The sequence below is a fragment of the Rattus norvegicus genome, chromosome 10 (assembly GCF_021556685.1).
Source record: "Rattus norvegicus strain SHRSP/BbbUtx chromosome 10, alternate assembly SHRSP_T2T, whole genome shotgun sequence".
Taxonomy (NCBI): Eukaryota; Metazoa; Chordata; class Mammalia; order Rodentia; family Muridae; genus Rattus; species Rattus norvegicus.
The window spans coordinates 112809262-112833949 of NC_141543.1; the positions used below are offsets into that span (position 1 = coordinate 112809262).

The following is a 24688-nucleotide window of genomic DNA, read 5'->3' on the forward strand; positions in this document are numbered from 1 at the left end:
TAACAGGCTCCTTCCTTGATTTACTCACAGATGAAAAGATTAAAACATCAGCAGATCAAATAAAACTCAGGGCAATTCATAAGGCACTTTGGGCAGCAGCAATGGGCTGAAATGGGAGAGATGAGCACACACTCAACCCGGCCTAGGAGTGCCTTCGCCGACAGGGCTGTATCGCAACACTAGGGTGTCGTGAACAGGCTTCCAGACATGGTACTCAGTACACGACCTAGCTGGTCACGTGAGTACTGGGTCCTCGATGCCGTGGTCGGGGTTGCAGGTGAAAGCGATGGTGATGGCGTAGCGGGTGCCCCAGAGGACTTTCTCCACTCGGTGCAGGTTCTCAGAACCTGAAGTAAAGAATGAGACTCGACCTGGAGAGAGAGAGAGAAGAGAGAGGTGACCTCTAGGCCACACTTGCAGGATGAATAGCAAGCAATAAACACAGCAGCGCTGGACAAGATGGAGAAACACTGACGAGGAGATAGAGAACCAAACCAGCAGCACTAGGTGTATAATGGGGGCGCGGGGCACCCCCTGTCTTCCTGGCTACAGGAAAGACTCTCTGTGGTGAGAAGGACAGAGGCTTGCTGGTGGCCTTCCAGGTCTGACAGATGGGAAATAAAAAGTAATCACAGGGGCCGGAGAGACGCTTCAGCAGTTCAGAGCGCTGGCTGCTCTTCCAGAGTTTGATTGACAGCATCCACGTGACCGCCCACAGATGGTTCTAACTCCGGCTCTACGGAATCTGATGCCCTTTCTGACTTCCATAGGTACCGTACACGGTTTACAGACATACATGCTGACAAAACATCCGTACACATGAAACAGAAATAAAGTTTTAAAATAAAAGAATCAACCATGGAGGATGATAATGATGTATGCCAAAATAGATGACCTGTGAAGACGAAACAGCGCCTCCTTGCAGCTTCAGGGCCGCTCCCGGTGAGGTGCCCTGATCTGCGGCGTCCTTCCAAACCTCGATCCCAAGAGAATGTGTACTTGTTTGAACATCTAACTGGCCTGTACGCACTTTTACTGTAAGTGCTTACTGCTCAGTGCTGCACTCAGCTTTGTGACGTCTGAGGGACACTGGGCTCCGGAAGGCGCAGCATCTGACATGCAGCTGGGCTCCAAACGCTCTATGACAGCGCTGTTCCCCTTCTGGCCACCGCATTTCTTCCTACTGGGACTTGCCTCTAAACCGTTAAGGGAGAAAAGTCCATCTGACCGGCACCACATCCCGCTGAGAGGCTTACACAACCCAGGGAAAGCAGAACGGAGAAACCAAGCGTGAAGAGCCTTGAGCCCTTCCTTCCTCTGGCACCGGTCAGGTGCTGTGAATGAATGGCCAGGCTTTCCAGGGTGAGTGGAGGCACCGCTTTCTGAGCCAATGTGTTTTTAAGGACATTTGGTCCTTCTTTGTCAATTAACCTTGAGATGTAGAAACAAGCAACCAACCCAGTGCACAGCAGGGCCCCATGGAGGTGGCATCTGTGACCCTTAACCCCAGTGCACAGCAGGGCCCCATGGAGGTGGCATCTGTGACCCTTAACCCCAGTGCACAGCAGGGCCCCATGGAGGTGGCATCTGAGACCCTCAGCCATCTTGGCTGTCTGCCCTCTCTGTCCCTTAATGCCAGACACACTTTCGTGTGGCAATGTTCTGTATCAATGCTCAAACACTGATCAGGATTAAACGAACAACCAACCAACCAAACAACAACAACAACAACAACAACAACAACAACAACAAAAAAAAAAGACTAACAGAATCAATGCTCAAACATTGCCCCATGATGCGAAATCTCGGTTTTATATCCTGAACCGCAGAAAATTCCAAGGCCGGAAAAAAATGCATATAAATGAGTACTTGTGCACACCACAATCGAGCGATAAAACAAGACTACTGAAAATCTCAAAAATAGCAGGAAAAAGTGCACAGCATACACAATGAACAGCAGCTGGCAGAACTGAGTTCAGTTCCTCAGAAGCAGTGGGAACTGAAATTAAAAACACAATATTTTGCTCAGGTGTCCCACACCTTTAACCCTTTAACTTGGGAGGCAGACAGGTAGATCTCTGTGAGTTCTAGGCCAGCCAGTGCTACATAGTGAGACCTTAACTTTAAAAAAAGAACAATGAAAAATATATTTTAACCCCTTTGTTCCCACCCTCTCTGTCTCTCTCGTGCTTTCTGTGATCCCCTTTACCAAGATTCAGTAGTACGGCAGGCACTTGGGGGCTTGTTTTGCTAAAAAGCTCGCTAAGGCAGGAGGAAAGCCGGGCATCTCTGCCTCCACTTGTCTGACTCCTGCTTGACGCTGTGTAGGCAGGCTGAGCACTGAGGACTACCACCTCTACCTGAGCATCCTACAGGCTGAGCACTGAGGACTAACTACCACCTCTACCTGACCATCCTATCCCCTTAGGCTAGCAGCACAGAACTATCATTATCCTAGGCCTGCAGTTGCCTTTTATTGCTAGAGCCTTGTAGGACAGTCCATCCTCCAGATGAGGGTCATCACCTGTACAGGTGAGCGTGCAACGTGGAGCAGAGCTGATGGTTAAAACAATTTCCTTCCACCCTGGAGAACCAGCATGGAGAATGCGATTAACTGAACCTCACCTTGTCCTGGAGAACCAGCATGGAGAATGTGATTAACTGAACCTCACCTTGTCCAAGGTGGCTTAAGTATGCACACCTCTTACCCTTTGATTAAACCAAAGCTCATGTTAGCACCTCAAAGGTGAACTTGAGGTTCATAATCTCCTTTATTTACTGGTTAAATCCCTTCACCCTGCTTTTTTAAAAACAGACATTTCACTGGAATGTAGCTCAGGTGTGGAGTGCCTGCCCAGCACTCATGAAGCCCTGGATTGGTTCTGCCCAACGAATTAACTGGAGATGGTGGTGCATGTCTGTAATCCAAACACTCGAGAAGTAAAGCAGAGAGAAGAGAATCAGTTCAAAGTCACCCTTGGCCACAAAGTGAGAGCAAGGCCAGCCTGAGGAATTCTGAGATATTTGAGAATCTATTTCAAAAAGGGGGTAGGATGGCTCAGCAGTAAGAACATTTGCCGCTCCTGCAGAGGACCTGGGTGCAGTTTGCAGCATCCACACTGCAGTTCACAGTCGTTTGTACCTCCAGGGCATCTGGTGCCCTCTTCTGACGTCTGTGGACACTGCATTCATACAGGGCACATACAACACGCAGACTAACACACAAATAAAATAAAAAGGAAGAGATCTTTTAAAAACATTTTAAGCATCATGCATGGTGGCCTAAGTCCATAATCCTAGTAACTTTGTGACTAAAGTAAAATGATCACAAGTCCCAGGTCAGCTTGAGCAATATAGTGTGACCTGTCTCAAAAAATAAAAATAAAGAAATAAAATTTAAAAGGAAGGGAAGGAAGACAGACAGGAATTTACTATCCAGTGAAAATAAAATAAAATAATGAGGGGCAGCTTGCGGTGTGGTGCTCATCTGTAAATCTCAAGAGGCTGAGGCAGAGGATCTGAAGTTCCCACTCAGCCTGGGCTACACAGAGTGTAATCCTGTTGCAAGCAAAACATAACAATCAATAAAGAGTGAGACCCAGGGCTGCGGCTCAGGTAGAGTGACTGACTTACATCACGAGAACCTGGGCTTATCCCCAGCACCACTGAGGGGGATAAAAGGTAAAGTGAGGACACTTTCAGAAACATCACCGCAGCCTCCTTGCCACAGGCTGAAGGGACAGGCTGCCAGTTGGAACCCTAGACAGAGAGGAGCTGTTAAGTACTAGAAATGAAAGAGCTATGGAAGCTCTTGTAAATGAAAGTGTGAGGTGCAAGTGTGAGGTAGAAGTGTAAGGTATGAGTGTGAGGTGCAAGTATGAGGTGCAAGTGTGAGGTGGAAGTGTGAGGTATGAGTGTGAGGTGGAAGTGTAAGGTATGAGTGTGAGGTACAAGTATGAGGTAGAAGTGTGAGGTGGAAATGGGCCAGCCAAACACCTTAGTATTTTGCTTTAATTACTCCACAGATTCAACACAACTCAAAATAAAATTTCTATAGAAATTAACAAGTACAGTCTAAAATTCATTTGGAAATGAAACAAAAAAAATAATTTGGCAATCAAAACGTTTAAAATGAGGAACAAGGACTAATACCACCTGCTTTCCAGATCGTAGGGCTATAGTGGTTGAGACCCTGCAGCAGAGGAGCCTCCGAGCCAGAAGTGTATGGACAGGGTCTATGGGTCTGTGACAAAAGCTCCAAGGGTCACTTCATGGGTAAGATGGTCTCTTTCACAAATGATGTAGGAACAGTTGGAAACCCATGTGCACGTAAGCGCTGCCCTAACCTCACATCACACATCGATTTTAGTTCAACATGGGTCAGAAGCACAAATATAAAAGCCATAAAGACAAATAGACACAAGAAAAATCCCTGTACTCATAGGGTGGCGAATATTTCTTAGACATTATCTTAAAGTATAAACACTAAAAGAAAAAGATCAGCACCAGGCTGGACTTTTTTTTTTTTTTTTTTTTTTTTTTTGCTTCTTTTTTTCGGAGCTGGGGACCGAACCCAGGGCCTTGCGCTTCCTAGGCAAGCGCTCTACCACTGAGCTAAATCCCCAACCCCCAGGCTGGACTTCTTAAGAGCTTCAGCTTGGAATTCCTTCAAGAGAAGAGGAAATAAAAGCAGGTTTGGCAGAGCACATCTGTAATCCCAGCCCTTGGTAGGTGCTAGCAGAGGATCAGGAGTTCAAGGCCAGCCTCGTGAGACCATCTTAAAACAAAGAAGCACAGGGGCTGAGGATTTAGCTCAGTGGTAGAGCGCTTACCTAGGAAGCGCAAGGCCCTGGGTTCGGTCCCCAGCTCCGAAAAAAAGAACCAAAAAAAAAAAAAAAAACAAAAAAAAAACAAAGAAGCACAGAGAGAGGGATGGGAAGAAGAGGAGGACAGAGACGAGGAAAGATATCGTAAGCCAGGGAGACGGCTCATGGGGAAGAGTGCTGCCAGCTTGACCAACAGGAGCCACCTGGGGGCACAAGTGGTTAGGGAGCACATAGCTTCAGGGCATGTGGCTACAGCATCACCCTCTAAGGAGTGCCCCCTGGATGCTGGTTAAAGCCTCCCTCTTCTGTGACCAGGTGACTGAGGGCAGCCAGCTGATATAAAGAGGCTCAGGTTGCAGGCCCTAGCTTCCTACAGTGACCAGATATCTTCACAGCTGCAGACTGCAGGTCTCCATCTTGTGAGGGAGAAATACTGTTGCCACCTTCCTTGATGATGGCACACTCGCACACCAACAGATGGTGGTGGTGCTGATAGGGCCAGGGTAGGCTTCAAACCTCATTTACTCTCAATGAGCTCCACTTAACTCTGACAGCGTAGAAGTTCCCATCTTTGAAATGAATGACACGAGAGGCCTCGGGGTCACAAAATGGTAGGACCCTTATCAATGGAATCAAAATATCACCCCCAGGCAAGGACAGACTGACGTGGACAAACAGAGTGATGATGAGCAAGGACACCCCAGTTCTCAGAACAGGGCACTGTATGGAACCCACGATCCCTGGGAAGCGCTCTCTGATGGCCACCTACTTCCTTAGATCAGGAATTAACTTGGCAATTGAGAAACCGAACCACAAAGTGACTTAGGTTTCTAGAACCCTGCATGTTTCCTCATGTGATCATAGCCCCTGCGTGACAGGCAACACCAAAGCCTTGCTGGCTTTCAGTCCATAAAGTGCTTGGAACCTCTAACAGGTGACCTGGGGTTGCAGCACGAGATTTGGCTGCTGTGTGTGTGTCTGTCCTTTCTTCATTCCCCATTGCCTGTTAGTCAGTCACAGGCTGTGCAGGTCACAGCAAATACCAGTGCAAGGAACTGCTGGATCCGCAGTCCAAAGGACTCCCTGAATCACCTTGTAGGAACACCCTTGCTCCTGGGATGGGGCTGTCAGTAAGCAGAGAAGTGACAACAGGACCACTTAGCTTGTGAGGGTGGCACTGTGGCTGACAGGTAGAACATGATACATAGGACTTGCTGGTGCAATGGCCAGTGCACGTGTCTCTGTTTGTCAGCTGGGTCTTGGCCAAGGACAGAGACTACATCTCAGGAAGGTGGGCCACCATTCCTGCACTTTCCCACACAGGGAAAATTCCTGAGTCACCAAAACCATCACCTGTGTACCAGGATCTGGACTCAGTTTCCACCTCCTAACCTAGGCTTAGTTTCTATCTCCCTACCAGGACCTAGGTTCAGGCTTCATCCCCTACTAAGACTAAGGCTCCACCTCCCCACTAGGACCTGGCTCAGACTCTGCTTTTTCCTGGCGCCTGGGCTCAGGCTCCCCAGAGGTAGGAAGGGATGTTTGTATGCTCCCTAGGGAGAACCATGCGGCATGGGGCTGCAGAATCTGGGTCTCAGGCCACCATGGATATGAGCCCTGAGGCATGTGCTATGTAGGACATGATAGCATGTAGAACAGCATCTCTCACTACACTAGACCTACCACTTAATTATTTTTATTGTGATTCTGTGGAGCTAGGGATCACAGGGCCTCATGCATGCCAGATAAGCGCTCGCCACTGTGAAGGTCCCCAGCCAGTAGCACTCAACCTTAAGTTGCCAGATCCCTTCAAAGAAGGCATTGAACATGCAGCAGAGTCTGGTGAGACCCTGGACACCAATGTGATACTCCTAGGAGCCTGGCTCTGCCAGTCACCTGCAGTGATGCTGGGCAACTAACAAAGCTGGCCTCTGGGTGACCAGCAGGTCCACTTAGACAAACCCATGACCAAGCCCAAGAGATGTAGGGTGAGAGTGTTCTATGAATGTAGTATTGCCTGGAGTAAAGCCCACCTCACCCACAGCAGGAGTGTGTGTGTGTGTGTGTGTGTGTGTGTGTGTGTGTGTGTGAACATGCTTAACTGTCATGAAGCTGTATCCCAGGCCTGTATCCCATACCCTAGGCAACCCACTGGCCTGTGTCTTACCAGCTCTGGGCTCCACTGTCTTGTTGGACCCTTCCTCCATGAACACAAAGCGCCCTCCACCGAAGTCCTCTAAGTAATCCGATAGGTAAAGCAGCGAAGTGTAGTCAAAAGAGCCGTAGGTCACCTGAGGGGATAGAGTATAAGGGAGCGGGTCAGACTTCTCAATTCTTATGGGGAATGAGGCTCTTGTTTTTTTTTTTTTTTTTAATTGTATTATTACTTATGTGTCCGTGTGTGCCATGTGTGTTAAGGTGCCCAAGAAGGCCAGAGGAAGGTATTAGATCCCTTGTAGCTCACTCTATAGGTTGTTGTGAACCATTCAATGTGGATCCCCTCTACAAGGTCAGCAAGTTTTCTTTTTTTTTTTTTTTTTTTTTTTTGGAGCTGAGGACTGAACCCAGGGCCTTGAGCTTGCTAGGCAAGAGCTCTACCACTGAGCTAAATCCTCAACCCCCCAGCAAGTTTTCTTAACCATTGAACCATCTCTCCATCCCCAGAAATGAGGCTTTGGACCCAGCTATGCTCCAACAAAGCTACATGGAGGGGTGGTCAATAGAAGCTGGTGCAAACTGGCTCCTACCTAGGCCATATAGCAATGTGAACAGTGTATTGTCTATAGAGAAAAGCATGCCAATTGTGGTCAGCTGTGGAACCGTCCCAAACTTTCCGGGAAGATAAAATATATGCAGTATGAAGTCTGCCTTCAACCACATTTCTGAGCACTGTCAGCAGCACTGAGCACACACTCCTTGCTGTACAGCTATCCCTACCTCCTGTGCTGGCCGCTGCATCTTCCCAAACTGGATGGCTGTCACAGTGGCCTTAACTCCCACCCGGGTCCCTGGCACTCATGATTCTGTATTCTCTTTGGGGATGAGGCATCTCTGGGAACCTCGTGGAGGCTCAGACAGTTGTCAGTGTGTGGTACGAGTGCTCCACTGGGTGCAGGCACAAGTTCACTTGTGCTCATCCATGCTTTTCAGACCCTCATGTTCCTGGAGCACCCACGGCACAGAGCCTCGCCCTGGGGGCCATGATATGGGTCTTGAGGAGGAAGTAGCAACACTGCTGAGCAGCACCAGGGGCAGAGGAGAGCCTGCTCCCTCACTCGGTGCTGGCTCCAGTTCAGGTATGATGAGCTGATGATGCATTTCCTGCGGCCTTGGAGCCTTCTCCATAGAAGAAGGAACCCTAACCCCAGAATGTGGAGGTTTGTACCCAGGATCCCCACAGAGCCAGTGCTGAGGGCATGGGATGCTTCCCTTCTGTCTCCTACAGTCCCACTGCACTCTTGGACTGGCTCAGTACAACTGGTCTCTCCCTCTCGTCCTACCGCTCCTGCATACATCTCTACAAGAGCTCCCCACAGCAGTTCTTACTCAGGCCTTGCTCTGGTGAGCCTACACTAAGAAAACAGATATCAAGAGAACAGAGCAATCGAATACAGGTAAAATGTCAGCAGATGTAGAGAGAATCTCTTGTGTGCACTTTCATGCACTTATGAAAGCCTCACCTGTTGGCCTATTAGTTTAGGCAGGAAATAGGAGGTGGGAGTCATGGCAGGGAGAGAGGATTGTGGAATAGAGTCAGACGTGGGAGGGGGTTGATTTACCCCAACTTGGAGGAAGACAGCTGTATGAAACTGAGGAGAGGTATCCAACCATGTGGGGGGTCTTAGAATAGAATAAATGGGATAAATGAGTTATGAACTAGTGGGCATGACCCAAAGCTTTTGGTCCAGGCAATGATTCATAATAATTCATAATATTCATAATATTATTCATAATAATCCAGTTTCAGAGTTGGGGAACAAAGAGGCTGGGTAGAAAAGCCCACAGTTACAAGCAGAACCGATACTCCATAATGTATCAGAAAATATGTTTTACACCAAAGTGGCATGGGTGTGAAAAATTCTACTACGGCAACTGAAAACATAGAATAGAGGTCTGTCTAACAAGAAGCACAGAATAAGCTGGGTGTGGTGATACATGATATGTGCCTGTAAGTGCCTGTAATCACAACTCCTGGGAAACAGACACAGAGAGATCAAGAGTTCAAGGTCATCCTCAGAGACACAAAACCACAAAACCACACACACAGGGCGGGGGAGGGTGTCTAGGAAGAGGCTTCAGGGTAACAATTCTTGCTAGGCCAATATGAGAATCTGAATTTGAATCCCTAACATTCACATATGTGGTGTAACTGCACATGTCTGAAACTATAGCACTGTTGGGAGTGGGAACAAGAGGACTTCTCGGGCTTGCTAGCTGCCAGTCTTGCTCCAGGTTCAGTGAGAGACTTTTCTCACAGTAATAAAGTAGAGAGAGATAGAACAGGACACACAACCTCCTCCTTGCCCTCCACACATGAGTGTACACTACACACACATAGAGCACACACCTATTCACACCAGATGTGAAAGTATACGCTATCCCGAAAAGTCCCACAACAAGTGCTCCATTCTGACTTTTAGGAGAACTGTCATCGAAGCAGGATCCATCCATTAGAATACTCCTGCAAGGCCTATCAGATGCATTGAGACAACACTGAGAAAAATGCAATGCTTAGAAATCAGACAAAATTAGTTTGTTACTGGCTTTGTTATTTACATAATTCATAGAACCAGAATCCACAAGATCATTGGTTGTTGATGCAGTTATACCCAGCTGAGAGTAGGGCTGACAAGATGGTTCAGTAGGTGAAGGCACTTACCAGCAAGCCTGATACTGGAACCCACGTGATACAAAGAGAGAACTGATTCCTGCAAGTTGTTGTCTGACTGCCACACATACATCATGAGACAAGAACACACACACACACACACACACACACACACAGAGAGAGAGAGAGAGAGAGAGAGAGAGAGAGAGAGAGCAAATAAACACAATGTAATAACAGAAAAGAAAACCAGAAGGTGGAGAGATAGCTCAGTAATTAAGAACCTTCTAGAGAACCTGGGTTCAATTCCCAGCACCCATACAGTGGCTCAAAGCTATTATAAACCACAGTGCACCATCTTCTGTGGGCACACATGTGGTGCACAGGCAGATATGTAGGCAAAACACCCATCCATATACAATAAAAATAAATTAATTAAAAAACATAATAGAACAGGAGAGAGAATTTAGAAACTCACATATGAACTTATGAGTAACTGGTAAATCGTATGAGGGATACCCCCAGATTACTGGGGAAACCACAGGTGACTTTGACTTTCACAGGGGAAGTGACAGACCTCTGCCATCATCAGACACCACAACATTAACTTGTCCTAGTTCCAAATGTATGGACAGCTAGAATGTAACAAGAAAAATTAGTAATATTAAAATGTTGTCATTCTAGCACATGGGAGAAGGATCACTATAAGTTCAAGGACAGGCTGGGCTACACAGTATAGCCTAGACTACATACAGAGTGAGAATCTGTCTGAGAAATAGAAAGGAAAGAGGAAAGGCAGTGGGGGGCAGGGGAGATTGAGAGACAGACAGACAGAGAGACAAACAGACAGACAGAGGAAGAGGGGGGAGAGGGAAAGGGACAGTGAGAGGGAGAGAAAAGCTTATAGAAGAATAGTGGGTTTTGTTTGGTTAGGTTTTTGTTTGGTTAGGTTTTGGGATTTTGGTTTGGTTTGGTTTATTTTGTTTTTTGTTTGTTTTGGTTTTGGGGTTTTTTTGTTTGTTTGTTTGTTTGTTTGTTTGTTTTTTGAGACAGGGTTTCTCTGCATAGCCTTGACTGTCCTGGAACTCACTTTGTAGACCAGGGTGGCCTCAAACTCAGAGATGGGTCTGCCTCTGCCTCTTGAGTGCTGGGACTAAAGGTATTTGCCACTACCACCCTGCTAGGGGCATGTTTTTAAAACCTCCTTAGGTTGGTAGAATTTCTAATCCAGATTTCAGAGCAATCCCTTGTTCATCGGTACATACGTATGTGTATACATATATACTCAAGAGACTGAACCCTACACAGAAGGTCATACCATATGCCCGTGTGCTCCATGAAGACTGATTGTGAGTGAAATGTGGCAGTCGTAAGTAGAATAGTCTCTACTGGTAACTGTAGCAGATTAAAAGCTGTGTATTCACCCAAGGTGACTGTGGCCGGTGCGACTGTGTGCTGGAAGGTGTGTTAGTTAGAAGACGCTCTAGGGCCAGTGAGATGGCCCAGTGGGTAAAGGCGCTTACGTGCTTGAGCTCAAACCCTTGAGCCCATGGAAAGGTGGAAGAAAAGAATCAGTTTTACAGAGTTGTCCCCTGACCTCCACACATACACATATGCCTGTACATACATACCATGTACACACCACACACCACACCACACACACACCACACACACACACACACACATGCAAATGCACATGCACAGTAATAATACTACATATTTTAAAAACATTATTTAAAAAATAGTTCAGTGTCCGAATATCTAGTTTCCTTTACAAACAATGAAAAGGAAAAGATGATCCAACAGGTAAAGTTTAAGTTCAGTCCCTGGAACTTGTACAGAGAAAGAAGGAAAGAACCCACTCTACAAAGTTATCTTCTGAACTCTGCACATTTACCATGGTGCATGCATTCCAGTAATAGAAAGTTAAATTAGCCTTTTTTAAAAAAAAGCACTACAGGAGTAGACCTGCTAATGGTGGGGTTCTGTGGATGAAACTACTGACTTCCAGGTCAAATTTGCCATCAATTGCTTAACAGGAAAGGAAACAACTTCAAAGAATGTGATTCTTTACAAATGACAAAACACAGTATTTTATGCCTTCGTTTTTGTATAAAGGTAGTAGGGGATCGCAGGAGGTGGTGGCGCACACCTTTGATCCCAGCACCTGGGAGGCAATGGTAGGTGGATCTCTGAGTTTGAGGTTAGACTGTTTTACAAAGTGGGTTCTAGCACAGCCAGGGCTACACAGAGAAACCTTGTCTTGAAAATTCAAAATAAAATAAAATAAGAATCCGTCCATTGTGTTGATGTGGGCAGCTGAGGGGTTTCTGGGAAAGGGAGTTCTTGTCTTTTTACACTCCTTTCACTTTTGAACCTTGTAGGGCACGTTACTATTCAATCAACCAAACCTAAAATGAAGCACGCTGGCGAGAAGTCACATGGCGTGGTGCCCTGCAGAACACTGTGGCAGTCGCCCAAATTTCCACCTCGTTCTGTTTCACTGAAGCGATTTATTTTTCTAAGACAGGGTTTCACTGTGTAGCTCTGGCTGTCCTGGAATGGACTATGTAGACCAGGCTGGCCAAAGTAAACATCTGATCAGGAAAGACAGGCCTCGCATGCTGTTCTGGTTCTCTGATAGACAGGTAGAGAATTTAGTCATGGGCCACAGGGATCTTGGAAGTAATCACTGTCTGCTGGGCAGAGACAGAAACTGAAGAAGAAAGACGGGCGTGCTGGTACTACTTCTGATCCTAGCACTCCAGAGGTAGAGGCAGTACCACTGTGCATATGAACGTGTGTAGGTATGGACCATGAAAGACTGCAGGTGCCCTTGGAGGCTGGAAGAGGAATTCAGTGTCAGTCTCAGTTGTATAGAAAGTTTAAGGCTAGCCTGGACTATACAAAGACACAATCTCAAGACAAACAGGCAGACGGAATTCTTGGATCCGAAAGCCACACTGGGTTGCATCCCAGTGATAGGAGAAGGAGGTAGAGCTGAGGGACAAGGAACTAGGAAGTGGAGCCTTGGGAACATATTCTGAGATTCTATCACTGAGTCTCATGAAAAGAAGTGAAAACATAGTGCGGATAAACGTATGTAAAGAACGGATGTCCTCGAAATCTCCAAACGCAGTGACTAAGCTCACACTCAACCTCTGAGCAGTAACCGAGCTCCAGAAAAATAATTTTAACACTTTCAAAAAGGGGTTTGAGAGATTGCTCGGTGGTTAAGAGTGCTTGCTGCTTTTGTGGAAAACCTGGGTTTTCCAGCAGTACCCACAGCTTACAACTGCAGGTAACTATAGCCCCAGGAGACCGGAAGTCCTCTTCCAGGCTCCAAGGGAACCTCCCATCTTTCACATGTACATACCTACACACACTCACATATATAGACATAATTAAGAATAACACTTAAAACTGGCCAGGCGGTGGTGGCACACCTTTAGTCCCAGAACTGTGGAGGCCAAGTCAGGCAGATCTCTGAGTTTGAGGCCAGCCTGGTTTACAGAGCAAGTTCCAGGGCAGTCAGGGCAACACAGAGAAACCCTGTCTTGAAAATACAAAACAAAACACAAACCAAAAAAAAAACCCTGCACATAGAGGCTGGAGAGGTGGCTCGGCAGTTAAGAGTGCTGACCACTCTTCCAGACGTCCCAAATACGGTTCCCAGAACCCACATGGCAGCTAATAACCATCTATCACTCCAGTTCCAAGGAATCTGATGTCTTCTTCTGACTTCATGGGCACCAGGCACACATGTAAGCAAAAACACTCATACACATTTTAAAAAACTGAAAACAAAAACCAAAAGCTTGCACACAGAGAAACAGCACTGAGAGCCTGGGACGTAGCTCAGTGGAGTGGTGCTTTCCTAGCATGCATTCTATACTGGGTTCCATCCCAAGCACCAAAAGAAGAAGAAGAAGAAAAAGAAAAAGAAAACACTGACCAGGCATGGTGATGTATGTCTGTCATACCAGCACTTGGTAGGCAGAGGCAGACAGATCTCTGTGAGTGTGAGGCTAGCCTGGTCTACATAGTTTTAGGATGGATAGCCAGGGCTACATAGAGATCCTGTCTCAAAAACAAAACAAAACAACAACATCAACAACGAAACCACACAGAGAGAAAGGTCATTGCTGAAGCATGACTACAGGGGCTTGGGAGATGGCTCAGCAGGTAAAGGTGTTTGCTAACAAGTCTGAAGACCTGAATTCGATTCCTAGAACCCCCCATGGTGGAAAGCAAAGCCAGACCCCAGCAGGTTGTCCTCCCACCTTCACACAGGCACCGTGAAATGTGCATGTACATACATATACGCACTCTCAAAATAAGTGTGACTAAAAAGATATTATAAACAAAGTTTCAGAACAGACTGATTGTCCCTGTATTTCAGAGAAATCGTTTTTAAAGATTTGTGTTATTTTTATTTGTGGGTATGTGCATGTGAATGCAGGTGCCCACAGAGGCTGGAGATCTTGGAACCCCTAAAATTAGAGTTACAGGCAGTTGTAAAACACCTGATGTGGGTGCTGGAAATTAAACTTGGTTCCTCTGCAAGATCACTAAGTGTTCACACTTACTGAGACGTCTCTGTCTTCCATAGAGCAGTCTTACTGTGTGACACTAAGCAACGGACTTGACTTCTCTGAGCCTTAGCTCCCTCTGAAGGAATAGGAGGACAGACCAGGGCTTGGTGACACACACCTTTAATCCCAGCATTTGAGAGGCCAGCCAAGGCTACACAGTGAGACCCTGTCTCAAAAGAAGGAGTTTAAAAGACTGTACATGTTTTCTCAGGCTGGTTATGATTAGTTCAGGAACTGGATGAGTGAAGCAAGACACTGTAGGTGGGAAAGCTGCGGCTCTCAAGGGAGGGTGTTACAGGTGGAGGAGGTGTGATGGCCTCCGCCATTACAAGATGGCGCCAGCCTTCGCCGCGCTAGCCGGCTCCCTTTCAGGAAGTTAACTGTGCGCATGTGCAACAGTGCCTTCGTGCCAGGTCTTTGCCCACTCCGGGGCGTGCCTTATGAGATCATGGGTAAACAACCAATCAGGTGTGGATGCGCTGCACTAGGGTGTATATAAGAGCGCCATGTTGGCGCGGCGGGCCCTTCCTCTTTTAAGATTATTATAAAGTTGGTCACAGTAAGGATTTCTATGTACCCACGTGTTTCTTGCCGGCAGGAAGTCGCGAGCGGGACACCCAGGGAGTGGCACTATTAGAAGGTGTAGCCCTGTTGGAGTGGGTGTGTCACTGTGGGTGTGGGCTTTGAGACCCTCATCCTAGCTCTCTGGAAGCCAGTATTCTGCTAGCAGCCTTCAGATGAAGATGTAGAACTCTCAGCTCCTCCTGCACCATGCCTGCCTGGATGCTGTCATGCTCCCGCCTTAATGATAATGGACTGAACCTCTGAACCTGTAAGCCAGCTCCAATGAAATGTTGTCTTTATAAGAGTTGCGTTGGTCAGGGTTGGGGATTTAGCTCAGTGGTAGAGCATTTGCCTAGGAAGCGCAAGGCCCTGGGTTCGGTCCCCAGCTCCAAAAAAAAGAACCAAAAAAAAAAAAAGAGTTGCGTTGGTCATGGTGTCTGTTCACAGCAGTAAAAACCCTAACTAAGTCAGAAGGTCATGTTGAACAGAGAGACAGACGGTGGCACAGTAGCCACGGTCATCCCCAGGCCTGAAAAACACAGCAGGAGTGAGAGGTGTGATTTTAACAGCTGAGCTTCTTAAAGGACAGACTTCAATGCAAGGTCAGAAGTTTCTCTGCTTTGTCAGTTCTATGCTGGTGCCTAGTATATGTTTTACACACACACACACACACACACACACACACACACAAATACACACACACACACACACACACACACACACACACATATATATATGTTCACTCCTGGGCCCCTCAGTTCATATTTCTTGAAATGATATTGCAAGAAGCATACCAAGTGTAACAGGCATTCCTGTGAGCACCTACTTGCAGGATCCCCAGAACATACTGCTGATGGCAGATGCTATAGCGAGTTTCCAGGGCCCTGTACAGCAGGCAGAAGAGTACATGCCTGCCACATGCAGAGCTGTTTCCAAGGGATGTCAGAGAGAACACTCACAGATCAACATTTAGTTAATAAAGGTGACTAGAGAGGTGTGCCACAAAGACAGTGCTGTGTGATGTGGACAGGATTTCAATCAAATTAGAACTCTTTCCAACCTGATGAGTCATTCGATTAGCAAGTCTAGGGTAAGAGATAAGAGTAAGGAGACTCCGAGGCCTGTGCTATCTTCCACAACTCCCCACTGCCGCATCCCGAATTTAAAGACAGAATCAAGTGATTGATCGCCCCAAACAGAGCACAAAGCCAATTCCTCCTGAGCAAGTCCAAACCCTGCCCTTCCCTGCTGCTCAGGTGCCTCAACCAATCACCATAACAACAGTCATCTCCTAACAAGGACGGAGTGAGCAGCCGGCCCTCATAGGTAACCAGGCCTGCAAGAATGTTCTTGAAACTTAACAGGGCTTCATGCAAGACTCCTCTGTTTGTGGGTGTTCGTCTCTGCTGGCTGACTTGATGAGGTGAGTGCTCCCCAATCCGGCATCCACCCTAGGCTAATACCAAAGTAACCCCAACCCTGCAAGCAAGTCAACAGGCTGTGACTCCAATAGTTTCTGCAGTGAAACTCAAAAGAAAGCGAAGATAAACCACATCAAACATCGAAAGATCCAGGCAGAGCATGGGAGGATGCAGGATCCGTGCCCGGTTCTGACCCCTTAAAAACTTCAGCATGCCCTCACATATTGCAAAGGGGCCTCCTAAACCACACAGTTGCCTGTTACCAGGCTCGAAGGAAAACGTGGGGGCAGATTGTGGCACACAAGGGGTGACACCTTGGCGGCTGCTACCTGGCATGATGTTTGGAGAACTGGGTGGTGGGCAAGAGCCCTCACCTGCTGCCCACAGTGTAGGGGAAAGAGACCTTCATGGAGAAGGTTCATGTTGGTGACTGGGTTTAACTGGCCTACAGGGCTGAGAAATCTCAACAGGGATGAACTGACCAAGGCAAGATAACTATTTAGAAAACAGAGAGAATACAAGAAGCCAAAAGGTTCCTCGCTCTCTCTGCTCTGACTTTGCTCTTCACTAGCTGACACCCCAGGAATTTTCATTACTAATCGGGCCACCTGCAAAATAAACTTACCCACTTTCCGAGAAACATCACAAATTATGATTGTTAAGGTGGCTAATAAAGTATGACTGATGGTATCTTCCTACATGTGACCTACATACAAACAAGGAGCCATTTTAATGAATAGAGTTTTAATGAATGGAGTCTTTTTGTTGTTTTGAGACAGTATCATGTAGCCCCAACTGGACTCAAATTCTACATGGCTGAAGGTGATCTTGAACTCGTGGTCCTCTGCTTCTAACTCCCAAGTGCTGGGGTTACAAGTATGAGACATCTTGCCTAGTTTGTGGGATGCTGGGGATTGAATCTAAGACCTTGTGCATGCTAGGCAAACACTCTATCAACTGGGTCACACCATCAGCACGAATGTTTTATCTCTAGTAGTTCTTCCTTCTCTAGCAACAAGACTGTACCTAAAATAGACTCTTTTCAAGATCAACAACACCCTGGGGCTGGGGATTTAGCTCAGTGGTAGAGCGCTTACCTAGGAAGCGCAAGGCCCTGGGTTCGGTCCCCAGCTCCGGGAAAAAAAAAAAAAAAAAAAAGAAAGATCAACAACACCCAGACCAATTCTCCTCCGGTGCATCTTGTCTCCTGACCTCATCAATAAACTTTCTAACTTTGCTTCCAATGCATCCTAACTTCTCTTCTGTGGCAGAGGTCAGGGACACAAGTGAACCCTCATGGCTATCCTGCTGTTGGTGACAAGGTCTCAGGGGGGAGAAAAAGGAAAAAACTGTGGTGGCGAGAGGACTCCTGTGGGGATATAGAGACCTGGGCTAGGAAGCATTGAAAGGGACCCTCTGCTTTCATAGTCCAACCAGAAAGGTTGCACTCGGATTTGGGAACAAGTATGACAAAGGACACCACAAGGCCCATGCTGCTCCAGCAGCCACCACACCTTCTGTTCCAGCCCTCGACACCCGTGACACAAATCTCTTCACCTAGCTGAAAATGCACCCTGGAACCTCAGGAAGAAGAGGTCTAAAATAGCAATCAGAAGATGTCGAGCGGACTCCTGGAATCCTGGTCACAGACGAGAGAAAGAACCCACGCACCAGATGCTTACCTTGTCCACATGTGCATGCCAGTACTCGTCGTGAGCCGTCTGGGCTTCTGTGCTATTTATTCGGGAGAAGAATGTGGGCTTTGTCAGATACAACAAGGATGCACGGATGCCGAAAGCTTCAGCAATGGTGAGCTGGACCTTCTGCCGAATGTCCCTGCAGAGGACAGGACGGGTCAGTCTGACGCTTTCTTAAGTCTTAACGATTTCAAATGTTTCATAGAGTGAAATGAGTTGGAGTATTCTCTTTCAATTTTCCACCTAATTACAAACCTCCACTCAACTTTTAAACTTAAGAGCATAACAGACCTTTGGATAAAATTCAGTAGTTAGTGTTTTCTGCCTTTAACTCTCTTGAATACCACCTGCAGGTAGCAATGTCTGTAAAGAACATCACTGTGGCTGGCAATGGTCTTCGTGCTTGCCATTGCAATCGTTTCCTTGCTGTCACCCAGAAACCCAAGTTTCATGTTCCCTCTGGGCTGGCTCCTAGGTCACAAGTGCTCAGGTTCTATGTGTGAAAGGAAGGCCTTGTAGAAGGTGCTCTCTCTGCTGTTCTGTGTAGTTCCAGGAGGTTTGTGTGTCCATGATGTCAAGAAGAATGTACCACTCAAATGTTAGGGGTGTGTGTGTGTGTGTGTGTGTGTGTGTGTGTGTGTGTGTTATAAATTTATAAATTGTGGGACGTCAAATGTTACAACTATCACAGAACAGTTTCTGTTTAAGCCAGTGTGTGCACACTGGGAATAAACATCAAAACAAAAGTAAACTAGTCAGGGCTGGGAGTACAACCAGTCAGCTGGAGACAGTCGTGGGCTGGCGTCCTAAGTCTTAAGAATACCAGAGTAGAGCTATATGCCAGGAGGCACTCTCGAAAGTGGCTGGCAAGCTCCTGTTGCCTCCATGTCACCTGCAACATTGGAATCACACATGCAGTGTGCACTCAGCGACAACTCACGGCTGCCACTGCCAGGCACACAGCGTTAGTCAAGCCTTTCACCTGCTCTCTGGACCAGAAGCCTTGGCTTTGTTTAGCAGCTGTTTCCCTGGGAACATAATGAAGGTAAAATATGAGCTGTGGTTTCAGGCAATGTGGCTGATCATTAGTGATGGGTGGGCATGGGGCTCTGATGGCCTGTTCAGTGCCTTGGCTGGTTCAACACAATCTAGTAGGTGATAAAACCACATAAAATTCAACACACACACTCACGCATGGTTACAGGTAAAGCCTGGAATTCTGAACAAGATCAGAGCGCTGTACCAGTGCCCATTCTGGGAAATGATGTCATATTGCAGTTAGGTCATACTAGTGACAGGACTAACTAAACAGTGTGTAGAATCTCCCTGTGCTTAAACGCACATCTTAGTGATATTTTTTATTTTTATATTTTAAATTTTATTTGTTTTATGTATATGAGTGCTTTGCTGCATGTACACCTGCATGCCAGAAGATAGCATCAGATCCCTTTATTGATGGTTGTGAGCCATTATATAGGTGCTAGGAATTGAACTCAAGATCTCTGGAAGAGCAGCCAGTGCTCTAAACCGCTGTGCCATCTTTCCAGTCTCTTAAGAATCTTTAAATAAAAGCTTTAATTTAAAGAAATTCCCCAGATGGGCAAGCTGCTCTGGGTAAGGGCTGCATGTGACAGGTGCTGGGTTGTGACCAACAGCAGGGCATGTCTGCCGCAGGACCAAGAGGGCTTAGAAAGTATTAGGGGAGCTGCCCGCTGCCCAGAGACAAGCTGAGCTTCGTCTACATCCACAGGTCCTGACTGACACAGGGGCTATTGCCCTGGCCTGATGTATCAGGACATCGCAGAACCGACCTCAGCCCCCTTTGTATATCTGGCCACACCCATCTCTTCTTGCTCTCCAGCTTCCTTACCTATATAACTGAAAGTCCTCCTCGGAGAAGATAGTTTGTATTTTATCCCCAAAGTATCTGTGAGATAATGAATAACATTAGCAGGTGTTACCAAGCTTTCCCTTGCTTTTTTTTTTTTTTTTTAAACAGGGTCTCACTCTAGCTCTGGCCGATCTTCAACTTAGGGCTCAGGCCACAGGTATAAACTCCCACACCCAGCCTCCTTGTCTCCTCTAATCAGTCTTTCCTCAAGCTAACCAAGTCTCTCAAAGTAGATCTGACATATCACCTGAGAGTTCTTCTGTTCCTACAATGATAACTATGTTCTAGAGAAGGAAAAGGGAGGGGGAGGAAGAGGGTGGGAGGGAGGGAGGGAGGGAGGGAGAAAGGGAGAGAAAAGGGGAGAGAGAGGAAGAGGAGGAAGGAAGGGGAAGGGAAGGAGCAAGAGAGGGAGAAAGAGAGAAAGGGGGAGAGAGAAGGAAGAGGAGGAGGAAGGAAGAGGGAGGGAAGGAAGGAGGGAGGGAGAAAGGGAGAGAAAAGAGAGAGAGAAAGAAGGAGGGGGAGGAGGAAGGAGGAAGATGGTGGGAGGAAAGGAAGGAAGGAGAGGGAGGGAGGGAAAGAGGAAGGGAGGGAAACCAGCAGTTGACGGAATGATGGCACTGAGGCTGAGAACTCTCTCAGGTCTCTCTCAGCCCTAGAGGAACATCACAGCTCTCTGAAGCCCATGAGGCTGCTGGACGTCACCTGCACCCTACCTCTTCTACTTCCTCCAGCCTCTCACCTATACAGGTTCACAAAGTGTTTCCCAACAGACAGGGCTCCCGAGTGCAAGTCCAGGATAGATGCCTGAAAAAGACAAATGTGTGTGAGACACGGTCGCGTTAGAAGCCAAAGTTGAACAGTTGCCACAGTCCATTGTATAAACACTCTGCCTCTGGCTTCGTAAAACCCTGCCTTGTACACTGTCTGCCTGGACAAATACGACTCTCTCTGTTGTCCAAAGAGTAAAGCAAACTCTTCCGCCTAACATTTTCAGAAACAGTCTCCAGACACACTCCCCAGACACATCTGAGGATGGTTATGGTGAGTCACAGCCCACCCTATTCACTCCCTCTTTCTTTCTTTCCCTCCACTAGGTCTGTAAAGGTGAGGCTTAGACACATGGCTCTGCCCATGTGTGCAGTGTGCATATGTGCAGTGTGACCAGTTTCTGCGTGAGTGCACACTTCTGCACACACACTGATTACCACCCTTTCCGTCTTCCCTCTGTTCTCTGCCCTTATCTGCTAGCCCATCCTGAGCATCTGAAGCTCCACTTTCTATGGGAAGCTGCCTGTGTTCTACTGAGGTGGAAGAATGACAGATAGACCTGTGATGTGCTTCTTTCCCTGGCATAACTCACGTTGGTTCTCACAGCTAAGCACTGGGGCTAGTCACTGCATATGAGATGTGATAGACCTGCTGGCCTATCCCTGTGATGGCCTTGGGTTCTTCTGTGCATGCTGGCCACAGGTGCATGTGGGCATGTTCTCGGGCTCCCACTTGAACACTTCATGTATAACTGCACATCAGTAACCTTTAAGAAACTGTCGAATGTTTTCTGACCTTAACTGCCCAACTCTGAGTCTTTCCCTGTATCTCAGGAAGAAAGCAGACACCAATGTGGGCCACTTTTCCCCGTGCATGGCCAGTGGCAACAGATAGCAGGCCCCTTTTCTTATTTCTACAATTACTTAGCTAAGGTGTGGCTACAACATGGGTCTAATGTTTACTGAACTTAAAGATATGAAGCCTATTACACGAGGATTCTCAAGGCTGAATAAGGAGGAGGCAAGTCATTCATTGACAGTCCTTTAGCAAATAGCTCCCTGAACCCAAATGAACTACATAAAAGGAATTCCACTTTCAGAACTCTAAAGAGAGAGTCATGGATGAAGTTGTGCAATCGCAGAAATAGTTTGAAATTATAACGAAGTCTGAAAGACAACCTTCTGCAGATTTGATTTCTCCCCCACCCCAGACTACAATGCAATGCAATTGCCAAAGTATGCGGGGAGAGGAACCTGTCCTCAGACATTCCCTCACACTAAGCAGAGGCCAAGGTCCCAGGAACCACTGCCCAACTGTCCATTTACAGGGGTGTGGAGCCCAGTTTATTCCTATGTTGTACAGAATGAGAACCTCCAGCTGTGAACGAGTTCATTCTCCCACCTTTGAGGACAGAAGTCTAGAGCCAAGGAGGTGCGGGTGGCACTCCTTGGCTTCTGGCCTAAGCTCTTGGGCATGGCCCTTCCTTGTCCTCCAGTGTCTGTACCCCAGGTTTGCTTTGGTTTGTGGCCATAGAACCCACTTCCCACCTCTATCTACACATAGATTTTCTCTTGTTTCCCTCTGGCTCTCTCTTACGCAGACAGACACCTGTCCTTGGACTTGAGGTCCCCGATAAGGACTTTCCCTCAATTACAACTACAAAGATTCCATTTCCAAATTACATCACTAGTTCCAGGTGGACCCTCCATCCCGTTCCAGGTATGATCTACCCTTGTGCAAAGGATCATGGGCCTCTGCTGGCCAGCTGCAGTGGGATCCATCTTAAGGACTTTGTCTTTCCCAGCAGCCACCTGGTCACCAGGCTCCTGATTCCTTTGTCAGCTCCCTCCCGCTTTCTTCTTTCCACCCCTCCCCTATCCTCCCTATCTCTATCCAGAAGTGCCAGTGGGACCTGAAGTCAGGCAGCCTTAAGAGATGGCCGTCTGTGACTTTATACATTCTCTTCCCAAGAGGGATGTATTTTGTGCCCACTAGGCAGAAGGAGTACCAGCCACTGTCTGAGAAGCACCGTGGACATACCAGCCCATGCCTCTGGTGGGGAACAGATGCTTCTGTGCATTCAACGCTTTCTCCTTCCCTTCCAAGGAGAGCAAACTTAAAACGTATCAAGAAAATGGAACGGCGCCAACTCACCCCTCCATCCGATCCACCTAGGGAGAGCCCTTTCTCTGCTATTCTGTGGGGGTTAAAAAAAGAAACAACTTTAAATCAAAATTTAGTTGACGGTATTATCCACCAAACTTCTAGGCGAATCATCCATCAGTATCATAGTGCCTTACAGATGGGTCCTGCCTGTTTAACGTTTGTGATGCAAGCAAACAAGGAAACTCAAAACTGTAGCTCTCAAAGGATACATCAGCATCCTCTTGCTCTAACACAGCCTACTTGAAAACCACTGGCCTGATTCTGAACTAGAGCAAAGGAACCTCTTAGCTTGTCTGTGGTCTGACGGCTCCCCGATAGATGGGGATTTTGGTAATGAACTGAGAGTGCAGTCCAGACTGTCAAAGAGCCATTCCATCCACCCAATTGAAGAGCAAGCAGCTTTGACAAAGCTACCAGGGAACACTATCCCCTCGGTAGAGCATTAATGATGCTCGGGTATAGCAGATGTATGGGATCAGGGCAAGGAGCAGGATACAGAGGACGAGCTTCCTGCTGGGCATAGTAGCAGAATTAGCATAAGGATAGAGAAGAATGGAGCTCGTGGGCCAAATGAGGGGCCACATACTGAGTCTGAACGGCTGGTCGGAAAATGAAATATTTCTCAAGATCCTATTTTTAAGTCCACACAAAGAAAGCTCCAGTATCAGCTGCTTCTGAGCTGGAATTTATGAGCCACAGAGAGGGGAAATGTTACCTGCTGGTTGTCAGCTAAGGCTGAAGGAGCACTTGTCTACACAGCAGAGTAAGCTTCCTGGAGAGAGGCTGGGCCTCTAGACTGCTCAGTCAGCCGAAACATTGCTAAGGCCACCGTCATTCCTCAAAGGAAGCAGGAAGCTTGCCCTCTGACCCCCAAAACCCTTGACGAACTACAGAACTATGAGGGTTCTCTCAACTCTGTTGTTGCCCTGGCTCAGTTCCCAGTCACTGTTTAACCCGACTCCCGGAGGCCTTAGACAAAGTGCATGGGTGCACGGGTACCTGCGAATCTGCTCCGCCTCCTCCCTGGTGATGACGATGTCAGTGACACCTCGGCCACACTTCCTGGGGGTGCAGCCTGGAGGGCCAAGGAGAGATGCTGACTTTCAAAGCCGCTGCCCCAAGATCATGGCCAAGCTGACAAAGTCCTCCATGATGACCAGGGGGCCAGTTTGGCTAAAACACCTACTGAAAAGTCAATTTCCGATAAAAAGTAACTTTTCACTGGAATTTCGCCCTAGGCAGAACCTCAGCTTACATCTCCTTCTTGTCAAGTATCCTGGGTTTCCCACATAGGCTGACCCTGTCACTGCCCCCAAACCCTGAGGAAATAAAGAAGTCCCCAGACGTTGCATTGACGTTTTGGTTTTGATTTGTCTTGTTAGAAACATGGTCTCACTATGTATTTCAGGCTGCCTCAAGTTTAAGATCATCCTGCCTTAGCTTCCTGAGTTCTAAGATTACAGGCTTGTGCCAGCACACTAACAGTCTAGCAACATTCCTTCCTTGCTCACTAAAATCCCATTGGAAAGTTCTGACACAGCCCAAGCTGAGCCTGTCATTCTGGGCGCCATCCGTCTCCAGGACCACGGCACGTGCCTGTCATACTCATCTCTGCTTTATCTCCTTCACCGCTGTGTCATGCAGACACCCAGAGGACAGAAACTGGAAATGGCTTTGATGGGAGAGGGCGTCATGGCGTTCAGGGTTGTAGGAGAGTAAAGCATCAGCAGCAAGTTCAGCAAACAACTGGTCCCCGTAATCTGGCAGTTCCCTTGCTGAGTGAGCTGTGTGCTCTTACTGGTGAGATGGGGCCGTAAACTCTGGCTTTTTGCAAGATATGCTGCTGGTAAACTGTCATTTAGTGTGTGTGTGTGTGTGTGTGTGTGTGTGTGTGTTGCAAATTAGGATATTCCAAGTAAACTCCCAGGACAGAGC

At 47.3% G+C, this 24688-nt stretch overlaps 1 protein-coding gene across 1 annotated transcript in view; it reads right to left on the reverse strand.

Moving 5' to 3' along the window:
* The window catches only part of Ogfod3 (2-oxoglutarate and iron-dependent oxygenase domain containing 3), a 27341-nt gene continuing 2653 nt past the window's right edge, over window positions 1–24688 (reverse strand). The window contains 7 exon segments of the mRNA NM_001013976.1: window positions 1–371; window positions 6994–7117; window positions 17914–18067; window positions 19799–19855; window positions 20559–20623; window positions 22742–22784; window positions 23753–23828. Of these exon segments, the coding sequence (NP_001013998.1) occupies window positions 235–371; window positions 6994–7117; window positions 17914–18067; window positions 19799–19855; window positions 20559–20623; window positions 22742–22784; window positions 23753–23828 (656 nt within the window). The 3' untranslated portion in view covers window positions 1–234.